At 40.3% G+C, this 16,228-nt stretch overlaps 1 protein-coding gene across 2 annotated transcripts in view; it reads right to left on the minus strand.

The window, feature by feature from the left end:
• Positions 1–2,178: 2,178 nt before the first annotated feature.
• Positions 2,179–16,228, minus strand: part of tcf7l1b (transcription factor 7 like 1b) — a 35,378-nt gene continuing 21,328 nt past the window's right edge. The window contains exons 4-12 of one of the 2 annotated variants that reach the window (XM_053503493.1): positions 15,113–15,196; positions 9,536–9,668; positions 9,317–9,419; positions 9,128–9,211; positions 7,272–7,412; positions 6,321–6,480; positions 6,065–6,172; positions 5,453–5,513; positions 2,179–3,179 (exon numbers count right to left, since the gene is read on the minus strand). In XM_053503493.1, the coding sequence (XP_053359468.1) occupies positions 2,680–3,179; positions 5,453–5,513; positions 6,065–6,172; positions 6,321–6,480; positions 7,272–7,412; positions 9,128–9,211; positions 9,317–9,419; positions 9,536–9,668; positions 15,113–15,196 (1,374 nt within the window). In that variant the 3' untranslated portion in view covers positions 2,179–2,679. The remainder of the gene's footprint in view (positions 3,180–5,452; positions 5,514–6,064; positions 6,173–6,320; positions 6,481–7,271; positions 7,413–9,127; positions 9,212–9,316; positions 9,420–9,535; positions 9,669–15,112; positions 15,197–16,228) is intronic. The other variant, XM_053503494.1, reaches the window with a different exon arrangement.

Consider the following 16,228-nt stretch of genomic DNA (forward strand, 5'->3'; position numbering starts at 1 on the left):
TGTGTAAAAAAACAAGTATCTAAAACCACGATGTTGATGTGTGTGAAGGTTGTGTGCTACATCTGCCCCACTGTCCTTGGCAGCACCCGACCCCACCACCCCCTCGTTGTCTCCGAAGTCCCTTAAAAAACCCACACACAGTAACCCGAAGAACCCGGAACGCCATGGTGTTTTCCATTAATTGAAAATCCTAATGAGGTCCCCAGAGCTCCATGCGATTACCTCGATGTTTAATTACAGCCGAGCCAGAGCCACGAAGGAAAGACGCAGTAATGGAGAGAAAGAGAGAGAGAAAGACTCACTGACCTGCTTTTTTCGCTTGTTGTTTTGGGACTCTGCATTCCAGGAAGGAACAGATGTCTATTATTTTTTATTTGTGTTTACTTTTTGGCAGGAAATTTTGTTGCTCTGGCACAGCTGTTTATTTTCCGGTGAGGTTCAGACCATTAAAGATTTAAATCCTTATAAATATCAAGATATTAAAAAAAAAAAAAAAAAAAAGGGGAAGAACATGGACGTGAGGGCTCACATATTTACACATGCAGATTTTAAACACTTTTTAAAAAAAATTTCACTCACTTGTAATTTTAACACGTTCATTAAAGAATATATAAAACATTTATTTACATTAAAAAATTTTAAATAAAGTTTTTGGTTTAAAAAATTGTCTTTTTACTTTATTTATTTACTTACATTCATGTTTTTTTTTCACCTGTAATACTGTTGTCCATTAATCCCAAATGTGTGATTTTTTTTTTCTTTCTTCTGTACGATTTTCTCTCTGGACAACTTATTCATTTTTTTAGATTTCCAAATTAGATTTTTAAACCTAACATGTCTAATTTATTTAATCATTTTAACTGTATTCCTCACATGAACTCATTTCAGAGCTGAAATCCTACATTACCTCTTTTTAAAATATTTTTTTACACTGTTAAATTATTTACACTTCATTGAATTGAACGGTCTCAAGACGTCTTATAAAAAGACTTTTGTCAGAAATAGCCTTCACGTTTCACTCATACACACAAGTACAAACTTGTATACACACATTTAAATGCCATGTTTAATACCATTCTTATAAATCCATCACACGTGAACGTTATTCACGTAAACTACACAAAGGTATGGAGTCAATGTAGAGTCAAAATCCACAACATGGCAAACTCTCCCACATTTTTTTTAAAGCACAAGTTCATTTTCTTCCTTTAAAAAAAAAAAAAAAAAAATCCAAAACTTGCAAGGTTGTTTTATTTTTGCCCTAACACTCCTGTAAACCTTAATATTTCAGGTTTTCACGCAGAAATCAATAATTTCTCCACTGTATGCAAGACAGATTCCCAGAGTCACTAGACTGTAAAATCTAAACACACAAAGTAAACGGATGATCCTGTACAAGATAAACGTTGGACAGCGTGTGCAGTGGTGACCAACTGTGTGACGAGTGACGAAGCTGTACGACACCCGTGAGCGAAACCTGAGCGAGGACGTCTCCTTCAGCAAATAAAGTGGATCTAGTTTCTTACCCAAAAATAATTTTAACTCCAATAGCATGTTTTATTTATTAAAGGAGGACACATCCTTCTGATACAGCAGCTATAAACATCCTCTCTCTTCTATCATAGCCTCCCCTTTTATTTCGCTCTTAAAGTTAAAAAGAAATCACAGCTTGTTTACGTTACTGAGGACTCCAGCCTGATAAATCTCTTTAAATATTAATTAATCGAACACACTATAAAACCATAATGCAACGCTTTCTTCAGTTCTTCATCAGAAGTGAATCTTCATCCTCGTAGTTCTGCTCACAGGAGACCAATGTCCGATGGAGCAAGATTAGGACTATAGGGAGGATATTTTAACACCTCAAAGCAAAGTGTCGAGCAGCTCTTTCTTGATGGCTAACGTTAGTGTGATGTTCTTTAAACTTTTCTATCCATTCATACACACTTCCTTGTGACAAAACACTTTGAGGGCCAAAGGTAAAAAAATCTATGCTGCTCTTCTTTCAAGCAAATAGCAGGAGGAGGCTTCTATTTTTGCTCATACCGCAGGCCAACAGAAGTTTTACTATAACCTGAGTGCGGACCATTTTTGACTCACCCTCGGCAAGATGCGGAAAAGAAGAAGGTCGAGGAAAAAAAACAAACAACAACGAACAAACACAAAAAGGCGTTCATGTTCTAGAAACAATTTACAAGTTTTATTTTATCAAGTTCACACACTTCAAAACTGGAGGGGTAGTCTCAAAAGCCTTCTAATAAACGGCCTGTACTAGGAATTAAAACTTTAAAACTACCATTAATTACATGTACGCTTTTAAGAATTTTTTTTTTTGTCGTTCCTTCTTGTCTTATTAAAGAAGTTTGTAATACAAGTCATAACTTTATACAATGAGTTTTTTCGCTGGATAACTGTATCAAATAAGAAACCAGTTCCAAAGTAGAATTTACAAAAAAATACACTTTCATAGAGAGAGACACAGAAAAGCAGGTGATCAAATATTGACCAATAATATTCATTTACTTTTCGCTTATCAAAAGTTAACCTGACGTCTATGTGGAAGGTGGAGGGTGGGGGGGAGGGGTTGGCAAATTTGTAAAAAAAGCAATGTACAGCATGTTGAAAGCAAAGAGATTGAATGAGAGAGAGAGAGAGAGAGAGAGCGCTGTTCCTGTAGGCTCAGTCGGCTGATTTGGTTACCAAGGAGAGCGGCTGCGTCTGGAACAGGGCATGATGGGAGTGCAGGGCGGCCTGGTGGAACGGCGAAGGCGGGGACAAGAGTGAGGGGTGCAGGGAGGCGAAGGGGATGGGTCGGGTGAGGAGATGCGGGGTCGAATGAGGGCCTGAGGAGCTGACGGCAAGAGAGATGCTGGGGTGAGATGAGGAAGAGGAGGAGGAGGAAGAGGAGGAGGAGGAAGTGGAAGCGGAAGAAGAGGATGAGGATGATGAAGGTTTGGAGATCAGAGAGAAGTGAGGGTGGTGACGCTCGGGTTTGGTGGTGAGCGACAGCGGCTGGGCTTGCTCGGAGTGAGTGGGGGCAGGCGCGGCGGGCGACGCCAGGGCGGCGGAGGGCGTGGCCGGTGAGTCCAGCATGCTGCCGTGAGAGGACGCCGGGCTGTCAATCATCTTCTCCTGAGGGAGGTACTGCACACAAGGCTTCTTATTCCGTGCGGAGTAATCTGCAGTCGGGAGCAGAGACACACACCGTTTAGAACACACAAGCACGTGAGAAATTCGCTACGACTCTTACGTTACTATTGCATTTTCCGGACTTTACGCTATTTAGGTGTTTGCTACAGAAAAGGTTACAACAACACATCTGACAGTAGCACAGCTGCAAATTGCAGCTTTATAGTAATATTTACATTTTACAACGTCAACACACATGTATTTATAATACATAACTAGGACAGGATGTTTTTATTATTTATAGCTGCTATAATGCGAGTGACATAGGAGTAAAACTTAACGTGTAAATAGATTTTTTTTTTAAATAATACAATATGTCTACAAAATCACTTTCCAGTTCTGTGCTATGATAAGAAAAAATTATTCAGGGAATTAAAGAACAACTTATCATTACCCCATGTTCATTGTTGATTATTTTCCTATAACAGCACATAAGAAAGTGTTGTATTCATTGCAAAATGGCAATGTTTGACACTGCTGTCACAGTACATACTGGGATGATGTTATATTAAAATATTGCACACTACTATAAATCTGTCTTCTAGTCCGGAAAATAAATATATTTTATTTATATATATATATATATTATATATATATATATATATATATATATACATATATTATATATATATATATATATATACATATATATACATATACATATACATATACATACATACATATATATATATATATATATGTACATACATACATATATATATATACATATACATACATATATATATATATACACATATACATACATATATATATATATATATACACATATACATACATATACATATATATACACATATACATACATATATATATATACATATACATACATATATATATACATATACATACATATATATACACACACACACATATACGGTACACGGAAATGACAAAACATGTAACAAAGCTGAGATGTAAAAGAAACCGATGAAGAGTGACACTCTAGCGATTCTGTGACTCGACTGATGAAAAGCCAGACTGATGAACTGAAGAAGAGCCAGAGAGACTGATTAATAAGACGGAATGGAGACAGGTCGGTATGTTCACCCTGCTCGATGGACGAACACGGGACAGAGATGGTGACGGCGGTTATGATGGTGTGTATGAAGGGTTAGAGTGAGCGAGGCTGCTCCGTACCTGCCTGCGCTAGCACTGCACTTCATACGCTGCATGTCACAGAGTGCAGGGAGGGGACAGCAGGTTAGTGTGGACAATGAGCTCTACTGATTAATACAACTATGAGAATGTTGGATGTCACAAACATGGAGTTAGTAAGAGGAGGAAGTTCTTCATCTGTGCGCTTTCACACCGAGTACACGAATCTTGAACTCTCGTAAACTCGCAGTGACGGTTCTGTCTGCGCTACATTCGTCATGTGACACTGTGGAGGGACGACTGATTGGACAATTACAACTAGGGCAAGAAAAGATGCCACTAGATGCCAAATATATTTTTCATCTCGCGGTTATTTATCTCTCATGCCCTAAAGAACACGTGAGTGGACAATACACCAGGTTTTTTTAAGGGATGTGTAAGGTTTGGTACGATGGGGTTTGGAGGAAACATGTGTGAGTGCAACTAACTCGTGGTCAGGCGGCATTAAACCGGATGACATTAAAGCTTTAACAGAAGTCTTTAAAGGCATATTTGTATATAACGTCAATCTTCAGGAACTGATCCGTGTCTGATCACTACGGATAAAAACTTAAAAATACTTAAAAAAAAGAAAGAAAAAGCAATATGCTGTTTAACACCATGCCAGCTTCTACAGCTATATTCCTGTAGATATTCCTGCAGATATATCAGTTTTTATATTAAATGAAAAAAACTGATCTATCTAACTATTTTAAGACTATTAATACTGTATTATAAAACGTCTAATAATACTATATTATTACAACTATTAATAAGATTTTTTTTAAAAGAACTTTAAAACTCAGTTTGGATTTTATTCTTTAAAAACGTTTTCAAAAGTTGCATTATAATTTAGCTCTCTTGATATTCATTAGAGATCAGGTTCATGGAAGGAGGCGGAAAAAATATTGTTTATGCCTTTAATAGACCAACAAAACTGCATTCAAGTACACAATTAGGTCTATTTTGAACAGCAAAGAAGCTCATTTTGTGGTTTCTGTCTGAGTGTGTGTGTGTGTGTGTGTGTGTGTGTGTGTGCGCGCGCTGCAGTAAAGGAAACACACTCGATTAGTAAAAAAAAAAAAAAAAGAGGGAATTGAACACACACCCCCCTCACCCTCTGCTGCTGAGACAGCCTTGTTCTCTCTCTTCCTCTTCTTCCGTTTGCCCTGTAGAGAGAGAAAAAAAAGAAAAAGTGAAAACCATGTAACCGCCAATGCCACCAGAGAAATAACGTATGAAGTTAATGACGCATCGAATATCAGTCCCTCCCTCTGAAAACAGGCGTTGAGATGATTAAGTTTAAGGCTTTAAAGAGTTGGTTCTCGTCCCATTATTTTGAGACGGCTTAACTTTGCGAATTACAGAAGCGAGATTTCCAGATGAGGAATATTAATAAATGTGAGCGTTTGCTAGAACTGGAAAATCAACTAAAAAATTTTTTTTTATAAAAAATTTATTTAATATCGGAAAATGAAGTCACAGTCTTCAAGTCTGGGGATTTTAAACATGTGACGTCTGGAACATATTCATAAGTATGACAAATTCATTACACATATCATCATCATCATGAACTGCTTCCTGGTTCCTCCACAGTTCTGACACGCAGAATACAAAAAAACAGTCAGAAAAATCCTGTTATCTTTCCTGGAAAACTGGTAAGTACCAATATTAAGTGTAAGGTGTGTATATGTGTGTGTAGGAGGTGTGTCTCTCTTACATAGTTATCTCGTGCGGACCAGCCGGGATAGAGCTGAGAGTGAAGCTGTCGCTCTTTCCTGGCCAGCTCGTAGTATTTGGCCTGCTCTTCCCGAGACAGAGAGTGCCACTGCGAAGATAAACAGACACACACAATCTCTATTACAAAAATTAGCACAATGCTTGTCTGTCTATCGACTTCACATACAAAGACGTGTCAGTTACAGTGTGCTTTAAAATTTTATAAATCTCTCTCTCACACACACACTCGTCCTTACCCTCCTCCCTAGTATCTGATTTATAGCGGCGCTCTCTTTGAGAGTGCACTCGGCCACCACTTTGGCCCTCATCTCCTTCATATACAGCATGAAGGCGTTCAGGGGCTTCTTAATGTGCGGCTTCTTCTCTTCCTCCTTCTTCGCCGGCCCTGGAGACTTCCTGCTCCAAACAGAAACAACAGCTTTGTCACTCTCTGTGTGTGTGTGTGTGTGTGTGTGTGTGTGTGTGTATGTGTAAAAGAGCCAGAGAGCCAGTAGTAAGCTGGTAGACACAACACTGATAAACTGAAGGAAGCTCACAAAAATAACAGAGGAGGAGGGAGTCACTTTTTGTGCGAGTTTCCCCCAAACAAAACTAAATCACAGAGAGAACACCTGCACGTGTGATCCATTTTCCATGAGCGGTGTATGAATAACAACCACCGCGGGGCACTTTATAATTTTATGCTTTACATCTGGCTTTGATTTTTACTAGCCAAACTCAAATACTGAGTAAAAATCTGAATGTAATACTTGTCTCTCTCTTCCTCCCCCAAACACCCCTATCCACCCCCGCCCCCACCTTCAACTACACAGAGCATAAAGAAGACTTGCAAAAAAAAACCTAATGTCCATTCACACCTCTGCTTTCATTCATTATCAAATTGTTAAGACAAAAATAGCATTTTGTTATACAATTATTGTTACAGTCATACATGTCATGTAAATCCAGGTTTCCAAAGATTTTATTTTTATCACAAAATTTTACCAATTGTGATAAAGCTGTGCTCTGAGTGAAATGATAAAAAGTTAAAGGTTTGACTTGCACATACAAACAGTTAACTAATCTATCATTAACTGGGTTGTGTCTATAAGAATAATTCTACTACTTGTTTTTCTTTTGTTAAATAACGCGAACGTGTGTGGGTGCCGAGTGCTTTACTGAGTGTTTGTGCACGTGCGAGTACTCACGTGTGTGAGGCAGGGCTCAGTTCTCCATTGGGCTCCTGTTTGATGGCTGGAGAGACTATAGCAGGGTGAGGGATTCCCGTCTGATGAAGGCTGTGAGGATGATGAGGCACAACGTGAGGAGAAAAACGACTCGACACCAGGCTAGAGAGAAAGAAAGGAGAAAGACTTTAACTAAACGTCTCTACTCTTATTTTATATACATTTATTTATTATTACTCTTCCTATAGTATTCTTTTTAGTTTTTTTTTTTTTACATTTTCTTGTGCCTTATTTCTAAACTTTGGCAATACAAATGTAAATAAATATTTGTCATGCCAATAAAGCACCTTTCAATCTTGAGGAGGAAAAAAAAAAAAGAACACGTTTAATAAAGTTCCCAGACTGTGTTTCTTTTAGTGTGCAGCTCCCTAGGTAGGCAGCCTCTTTGAGCAACACACTCACTCCCGACATGAAAGCTGTTCCACTTGGAAGGCCGTGACCATCTTTCAGTTTCTCTGCCAGTTTTCTCTCTGTCAGTTGTCTATACACAGTACAACTTACTACATTTTACCAGACTGTCAAAAAAAAAAAAAAAAGAAAAAAAAAAGATCTGCCCCTCTGCCCGATTCTAACTCCAACTCTACGCAAACAAACATATGCGACCTTATATTATCTTCGCTATCTAACTCATCAGGCAAAGCTGCACCTACGTTACGCAACATTTACAGATAAGCTGCGGGACAAGTAAAAAAAAAAAAAAAAAAAAAACAAGCGAGAGATAACAAAATACATAAACATGAGGATAAAAACACAATGTTATCTCGGAGATTCCTGGTTTAAAATGTTGCACCATCAGCATTCTGCGTTCTTCGGCATTTACACATCGTGTCTGATCGCAAAATGTCTCACACACACACACTTTCAATCCATAGTAATCCCTGACCACTCATTGACACAGTTTTTTTTTTTTTTGTGAGCCTCTTAATGATGTGTCTAGACTAAACACACACACACACCCACACATACCTTTTCATTCATATTTTACAAGTAGCCCAAATAAAGACGCTCTCAAAGGAACTATTATGAGTCCTGCTACAGGCAAAGAGCCGAGTGTGCAGTTACCCTGGAAACCAAAGAGAACTCGACACCTGAGACCACTTTCCACATACACACACACACCTTTCTGAGGAGAGGGGAAAAAAAAGCCACAGAAACCACTTCCTCCAGCGGGCTGAACAGGACACCTTTCAGCTATAGTGACAGTGCGGGTTCGCAGCTGAGCACAATGAGGCATTATGGCTAATCGCTCAGGAAAGAGAGAGCACACCCCCGGACTATCCGTCAGCATCTGTAACTACTTCAGATAGTCGTGCTGAATCCGTAAAAAGCAAAAGGAGGGTTAAAAAGTGCATAGGGTTTATCTTAGCTAAATTCTGACCCACTACGATCGAGGATCTTAAGACACATAAAAAATAAAAAGACATAAAGTGCCCTTCGGGAAGGTAAAGGTATAAAAATAATCATAACACAGACATCTAGAAGTTACATCCTGGTGTATGACTTTCAGCTTTTGCACAAAACCTTGAACCTGATGATTGATTTAGGCAAATTTTGGGGGTGCTCAGCTTCAGCTGTTTCTATAATTCACTCTAGTCACGTGAGGCACACAAAGCATCACGATATAATTCAGTGTGATTTAGTGAACAAACCAGGACTGTTGCGTTAAAACAAAACCCCAAAAAAAATCTGACGATTTCTCAAAATGTGTTACTCTGTACATTGTTTCTCTTTTCCAGCAACATATATCATATTGGATCTTGTGAAGGTGTGTACACTTCAGATTGATTCAAGTAAAACACCCTCTCTCTCACACACACCTGGACATGGAAGCATTCATAGCGAGTGCTGGGTATGGGTGGCGGAAACCTCCTGGAGGAATGGAGTACATGGGTTGTGCTTGTCTAGAGGAAGAAAAAGTTATTGTTAGACACTACTAATTTAATATGACTTGTGTATGTGCGTGTGTTCATGCGTGAGCGTGTTTAAGATATGGAGGGGTAACTCACTGTGGGACGAGCCAGCCCAGAGGGTGAGGGATTTGCCCCACAGCCCCTGGAGAGAGTGGGTAATATGGAGACAGCTCAGAGGGGTGAGGGGTCCGTGGGATACCTGTAAAACAAGCTGCAGTTAGAATCACAGACAGGGGGGGAAAAATGGACAACCTGTGTGTGTGTGTGTGTGTGTGTGTGTGTGTGTGTGTGTGTGTGTGTGTGTGTCTTAAGTACCTGTCTTAGGGTCCAGGATCTCTGGGGAGAGGTGTGCAGGCGGCGTCGCTGGAGGAAAGTGATCATTACTGTAGGTGATGAGGGGGGTCAGCGGGTGCATGTGAGCGTGCTGCACCACAGGAACCTTATTAGACTGAGAGAGAGAGAGAGAGAGAGAGAGAGAGAGAGAGAGAGTAAAAACTAATTACTGGGTGGATCTGTATTTACAATCGCAGTGCATATCCAGATGTGGTATGGCTGTGTGTGTGTGTGGGCATGTAGTAGCACATAATGTCAGAGAGAGAGAGAGAGAGCGTGAGAGGGGGAGAGGTGGGCAAAAAAAAAAAAAAAAACACACAACACAAGACCCTGTGATGCAATCTGGCTCGAACCCAAAAAACATTTTAAAAGGTAGTCTTTGCCAAAAAGGTTCACGCCCAACATTAACACACATACACTCGTACTCAAATACAGAGACAAAGTGTATCAGCATGTTCATGTTTGCATAGTGCAGGAGTGACAGTAGTAGAGAAAGAGAGAGAGAGAGCGCCTGGGTGAAAACAAAAAAATAAACGCCTTCTGTCATCGCCTGTGCTCAGTCTGATTAATGGAGGTCCTGCTTTATCCTGGAACTTGCCGGAACTTGTTACAAACCCGAAGCGCTATGTTACAAAAAGCGTGTAGTGCGCTGTTTAAAGAAAGACGAGAGGCAGACTATCAGGTCAGCTCCTCGGAGTTATTTTTCACAAAGAGTTCTTGGCTGAAATGCATGGAACAAGTTGTTTGCTCTATAAAGAAAAAAAAAAAAAAACTCTCAATCCCAGTATAAGCGTTTTAGCTTCCTAGCTTTACAACTTGATCGAGGTGAAACAACCTATTCATGCTCTAGACGGATTAAATGAAATAATTAACTATAAAAATAAACTGTCGACATGAAGTTAAAGGAAAAACAAAACAGAGCGGCTTGTCGATCCTCGGTCTCAGAGACAGCGGAGACTCTAACGGCTACACTGTGCCCCCCTTCCATAAGCATTACGCAAATGTCCTCCTACTCGTTATCCTACTATAACGAGTATACATGTTTATCATCCGGCCGGTGAATGAGCCATCGCTATAGAAACCATAGAGAGCTTTTTATAAACAAAAGAGCGCATCTGTTAAAAACCACGGACCAATCAGAAACCAGAACTTGTGTTTAGTCAAAGTTTGTTCCCTCGTTTATTCCTTTCTGGACGCAATTTTGTCTGGAGAGCAACGAGGCAGAATGTGTAACCCGCAAGTTTCAGATCCTAACAAAAAGCCCCAGACTCTCTGGGACGACCTTACGGGGAGGCATGTATCCTGCGGGACTGATTTGGGACATGAGGGAGGACAGGAGGGCTTCCCTTACATCAGAAAGAAATTACTAGGCAAACAGCCTCTGTGTACCAAAGTGAGACCTGTGTGTGTGCGTATATGAAAGAAGAGGGGACAGAGTGCGCTTTTTTATGGTAGGGGGGGTGGTGGGGTATTCATTTGCAGGGTGGGAGGCACCCAAGGTTTTCAGAAACTAAGGAGGAAAAAAAAAGGCAAAAGAAAAAGAGGAGAACGCAAGGCATGCTGGGATAGGGCAAGCTTTGTTTGTCGTCCTCACAGGAAGTGGATGTCAGAGTGGCCTGACCATGACATCAGCATTTTGAATAAGTGCCGATGGACATGAGGACAGACACACACACACAAGCCTATTAGATTTTATTAGATCTATCAAAAACATAGAATCTGACTAGTTCTGATGACATGGAGATGATAGATATGTGCAAACACGCACATACCTCAGTGTAAGGTCATGGGCATGGTTACCACGGTCTATATTTTTACAACCAACACACACACACAGTTAAAGTGTGGGTCTATATGACAAAACAATCCTCATTATATAGTCCTAACATATTTCTAACTTATAATTGAATTTAAAACGTTATTGAAGTTTAACGATATCTTATAAATATGTCAGGATTTTCAATAAGTTTTTATTTATTTTTAGTTTATTATTGAATTTAACGTTATTAAAGTTTAATGATGAACTAAAAATAAGTACAAACTATTTAAAAAAATGTCATGCAACTGCCTTGAAATCACACTTAAAAATTTTTCAAATATTTTAAAGAGAAATAATAAATATTATGAATTAAATACCCATACACACGATTTATTTTCTCCCTGTGTTCTCACCAGCGCAAATAAATCGACTACAGGGGCCTAAATTGGTTCACACGTGAGACACGGAGCAGAGACCGCGAACCGATGTGAGCGTGTGGTGCCAGTCTGACACCCCGCCCCTCCCCCGCCTACTTCGGGCCATAACACTGGTTGAATGCTTAATGTCCGCAACCTACAACCTCGCAGATGACGTTTCCCAGGTGAGTTCTACCGCCGCGTGCGTACGTGTGTGTGCGTGCGTGCTCTTGTGTGTGTATGATTGTCACTACCTCTCATTAGCTTCGCTCTGAAGCACTTTGGCTGTTTCCTCTGAGCTTCTCGCCCTCAGGCTGCGACGTGATCAGCCCTCGGTGTGTGTGTGTGTGTGTGTGTGTGTGTGTGTGTGTGTGTTTGTGAGAGAGCGTGTGTGTTTTTTTCCTCCAGAATTAATGACAGCATATTACCATCCTGATAAATCATCAGGAGTTGATGTTTGCTTGTTTAGCTAACGAGCTAATGCATAGTCCTGGTCGAGCCAAGAAGAAAAATATTACGCATCATCGTTAATAGTGCTTTCACAAACCAGCTGTGGAACTGAAAAATGTCAGTGTGCGTCTGTGTGTGTTTGTATTAGGAGGTTTTTACGCAAACCATCGACTGCTTTCCTTTTTCTTATTCACGGAAAAACTTTTCATCCAGCAACGTATGTAAACTTCCTGTATGTACCTCGTATACTCCAGCGCTCCAACGTAACTTTATGAACAAACATTTAATCACTTAAAGCAACAGATCCGTAATGAGATAAGAGGGGCGGGGCTTCAAGCGTGCGTTGATACAATTACAAAGTTAAAATTTTGCGCTGAAGATAGTCGTGCGTCCGCGCTTTTTCAGGAGCCCAGCGAGGGGAGAGACAAACCAACAGGCTCCTCAATACTCCTCAATACACACTATTCATCAGAGTCTAACCTGAAGGCCGCCCCTCCCTCAAGTCTTCCTGCTCTTGTTATGCTGCGCTTTATAACTTTAGGTACGAGATTAAAACTATAACAGCACAGTGGCACGGTTGAACAAAGCTGGCAGTGTGTTCGCGCCGATCTCGTGCCGAGGTGAATCGCGGGTCGAGCAGCTGTAAATAACTGGAATCGGATTTGCGACGGATGGGTTTTTGTTAGGGACGTCCTCGTTTTCCATCTCTCTCGCGCGCGCACAAACTTTTTTTTTTAAGTGCTGAGTGAAGCACAAACCAATGACCAAGGAGACGCAGGAAAGAAATCTCAGACTGAATCCGGTTTCCAAAGCAATAAAACATCCTGATTAATTACAAATGTAGAAGGAGAAACTACATCAGAAGTCGCGTCTTTGGTATACAACTTTTTCCTTAACCAAAAAACAAAAACAAAACACGCCACTGCATGAGCTGAAACCGGTGAGATTTCAGAGTACGCCACCATGTGGTCAATTTATGAAGTCTAACAATCTGCAAGTTCAACCGCAAGTGAAAAGAGATATTCAGAAAACTAAATTTCTATTAAAAAGGCAAAAACTAAATATTAAACCACTCTGATGGATGTGTAACACGATGCATAAAGTCTGCACATACAACAATACTTTGTTTCAATTTGTAAAAATAAATAAAATAAATACCATAGGCATAAAAAAAAAAAAAAAAAAAAAAAAAAGACAACCCACAAAATAAACAGTTTTGCTATTACGGTTCATTTAAAAAAACAAAAAACAATGACTACAAAAAAATTAATAACTATAAAAAAATTTGACAATGTCGGAAAGCACAAGGACATAGCTTTCGGACATTCTTATTCATGTGTGGACTTGCATCATAATATTTCTGCACGAGACAGCAGAAGTCGTTCAAACCTGCCTTAATTTAGATTATTAATTGGCAGTAATCAAAACAGTTAAAGAAAATACGAGAGCCACGGCGTCTCCGAAAAATGTGGACCCTATGTTGAAATAAAAAAAAAAATAAATTAAAAAAAAATAAAAAATAATAATAATTCCCACTAATATACACATGTACGCACACAAAAGGTCTGGAACGGGAATGTGATGCGATGCGGTGTTTGTGTGTTTTTCTCGGGCAAACTGTTGAGCACACCACGCTCTTGTCTCTAACCGCAGATCTCTTATCTCGCACTGCCCTCATCTTCAAACCGGTTCTACTACCCAGAACCCAGGTCTCATTACAGCCCACATACACACATATACACACACACATATATACACACACACACTGTGTAGGAGGATTCGAACGCAGTCAGTCCCAGCGCGCTATCAGATGAGGCGATGGGACAATCATGAGCAGTTCATTATGCACAGAAATGCAGCTCTGTGCAGCTCGGCGCTGAAGCGGAGTGAGGGACAAGCATCGCTACTTCTCTGTCAAAATCTAGATTTTATCCTCGACCATCTAAAAACTCTCACCAACAACGCACACGTGACACGGCACTCATCAATACCACCTTTGTGTATTGTCTACAACGAGGAAAAGGTGCGACAGGTTACATCATATGATGTGATTCCTGGCAACAACAAAAAAAAAAAGTCTATAAAAGTGTCCACGTTTTTTTCATTTAGGGAAACGGTATCTTCTGAGAGACTGTTACTCAAAAACAAGAATTCGCTCAACACAGCTTTAATAGGAGATCGAGGAAGAACTTTTTCCCTCCACAACATATCCTAGCATGGAATCGCTAAGTTCAGAAGTGTCCCCGTTTGACTCCTGTACTTACTTCCTCTTAGCACTAAAGGGGCATTACTCTGTTTTTTTACATGTATTTAATATCCTGTAGAAGATATTTACAGCATGATAAAGATGACTGGTTTAAAAAGAGGATTAAGAGGAATATCAAAACGGTAAAGATTTGCAAAAGTGAGCTGAAATAAAATTAATTGGCTAAGAAAAAAACAGAAATAAACAGAATTCAATGGTCAAATCAACCTTAATAGCAGCTATAGAGCTAATGTATTGATTTAAAAAAATATATATATATAAAAACAAATGAGCACTGGTGAATACTGGATTCTGATTAGTCAGGACCCCAAAAAAAATTGTGGATTGAAAATATTGGTTTAAAATTAACACAAACATTTTGATGTGGTTCTCAAAATACACAAGCACTCAAAAAGACCACTTATCTGACAGCTGATGCACTTATAATAATCAGATTATGAAATAACTGGTAAAAGATGTGATGGAGAAGGAAGGAGTCTCCAGTTTAAGGGGTAAACTCTTAGAGGAAAAATAAATAAATCACGATGGACAAAATACTCCCAACACTTATAAGTATGCGGCGCTAGAACAGATTTAATGTTTTGATACACTACATGCTTCATATTTCACATGAACACAGCAATGCCGTCTATCTCTTAGCATGCCAGTAGGGGTGTGTGTGTGTTTACCAAATGTCCCGGTGTAGGTGATCTGGAGTCCTTCAGTGCTGCTGAGCTCGGCATGTCCAACAGCGGCCATTTCACCTGCAGGTACTGTGTAAGGGAGGACAAAACAAAACAAATTGTTAGAGTAACACAAAAATAAATAAACCTTACACACTCCTGTAGAAATGTGGTGTAGAAGAGCTGATTGGTCTTTGTTCCTGAGAAGCTAATGATCTGTGTGCGCGCGCGTCTAATAGTGACTGATGTCAGATGATGAAGTGACACACACACTGTGCTATGTGTGCGGACTCGACGGAACGCTCGGCCCAGGAAAAACTCATAAATAACGAGTCAACGGAGAGCACTTACAAGCACACACACACACACGTATATAGACATACACACCTGCAGGTGTGTGTCAGCATGAGTGAGCGTGAGGAATGGGAGCAGAGCGAAGAGTGTGAAATCGGCGTTTGTCGGGGAATGTGTTTCTACAAGAGCCCATCTGTGGGATCACATCGAGAAAGACAGTGTGTGTGTATGTGTGAGAGAGAGAGAGAGAGAGAGACAGCTGGGAGGACGTCCCACAGAGAGTGCTGGGAAAGCGGGACTGCGGTGAGAGCTCGGATTCACCGACGATGCCCTGGTGAATATCCCTGACCTCCTGACCGCTCCCCTGTGACAACCTCTGGCGCATCTTCATTTTTTTCCCCCTTTCTTCATCATCATCATCATCATGCTGCATTCCAGGTGTCCAGAATTTTTTTTCCCCCTGATGAGTGACGACCACGACTCTCTCTAACCGCCCTCCCCAACCTAAAGCCCCTCCACACAAACCCCTTAACCTCCCCCCTCTCTCGACCCGTGGACTCGAAGCTCGTCTCGCACATCTGGTTTGTGGATCAGTTTAATGGCCGGATACAGCAGATTTTCATGCACGCGGACATTTTTTTTCTCCCTGCTGCTCCCCTAGATTTAAAACTAATAAAAAGCTGTTGTGCGAGAGCTCCCATATTCTTACGGATAACTGCAGGCTGTGCTGAGCTAATTTCTATTCCAAGAAAAGTGTGTGTGTGAGTAAGAGAGTCTGCGTTTCCGCTCTTAGTAGGAGGTTTTACCGTCGTCCTTTGCGGCAGGTCT

This window comes from Clarias gariepinus, chromosome 9 (assembly GCF_024256425.1).
Source record: "Clarias gariepinus isolate MV-2021 ecotype Netherlands chromosome 9, CGAR_prim_01v2, whole genome shotgun sequence".
In the NCBI taxonomy this organism is placed as follows: Eukaryota; Metazoa; Chordata; class Actinopteri; order Siluriformes; family Clariidae; genus Clarias; species Clarias gariepinus.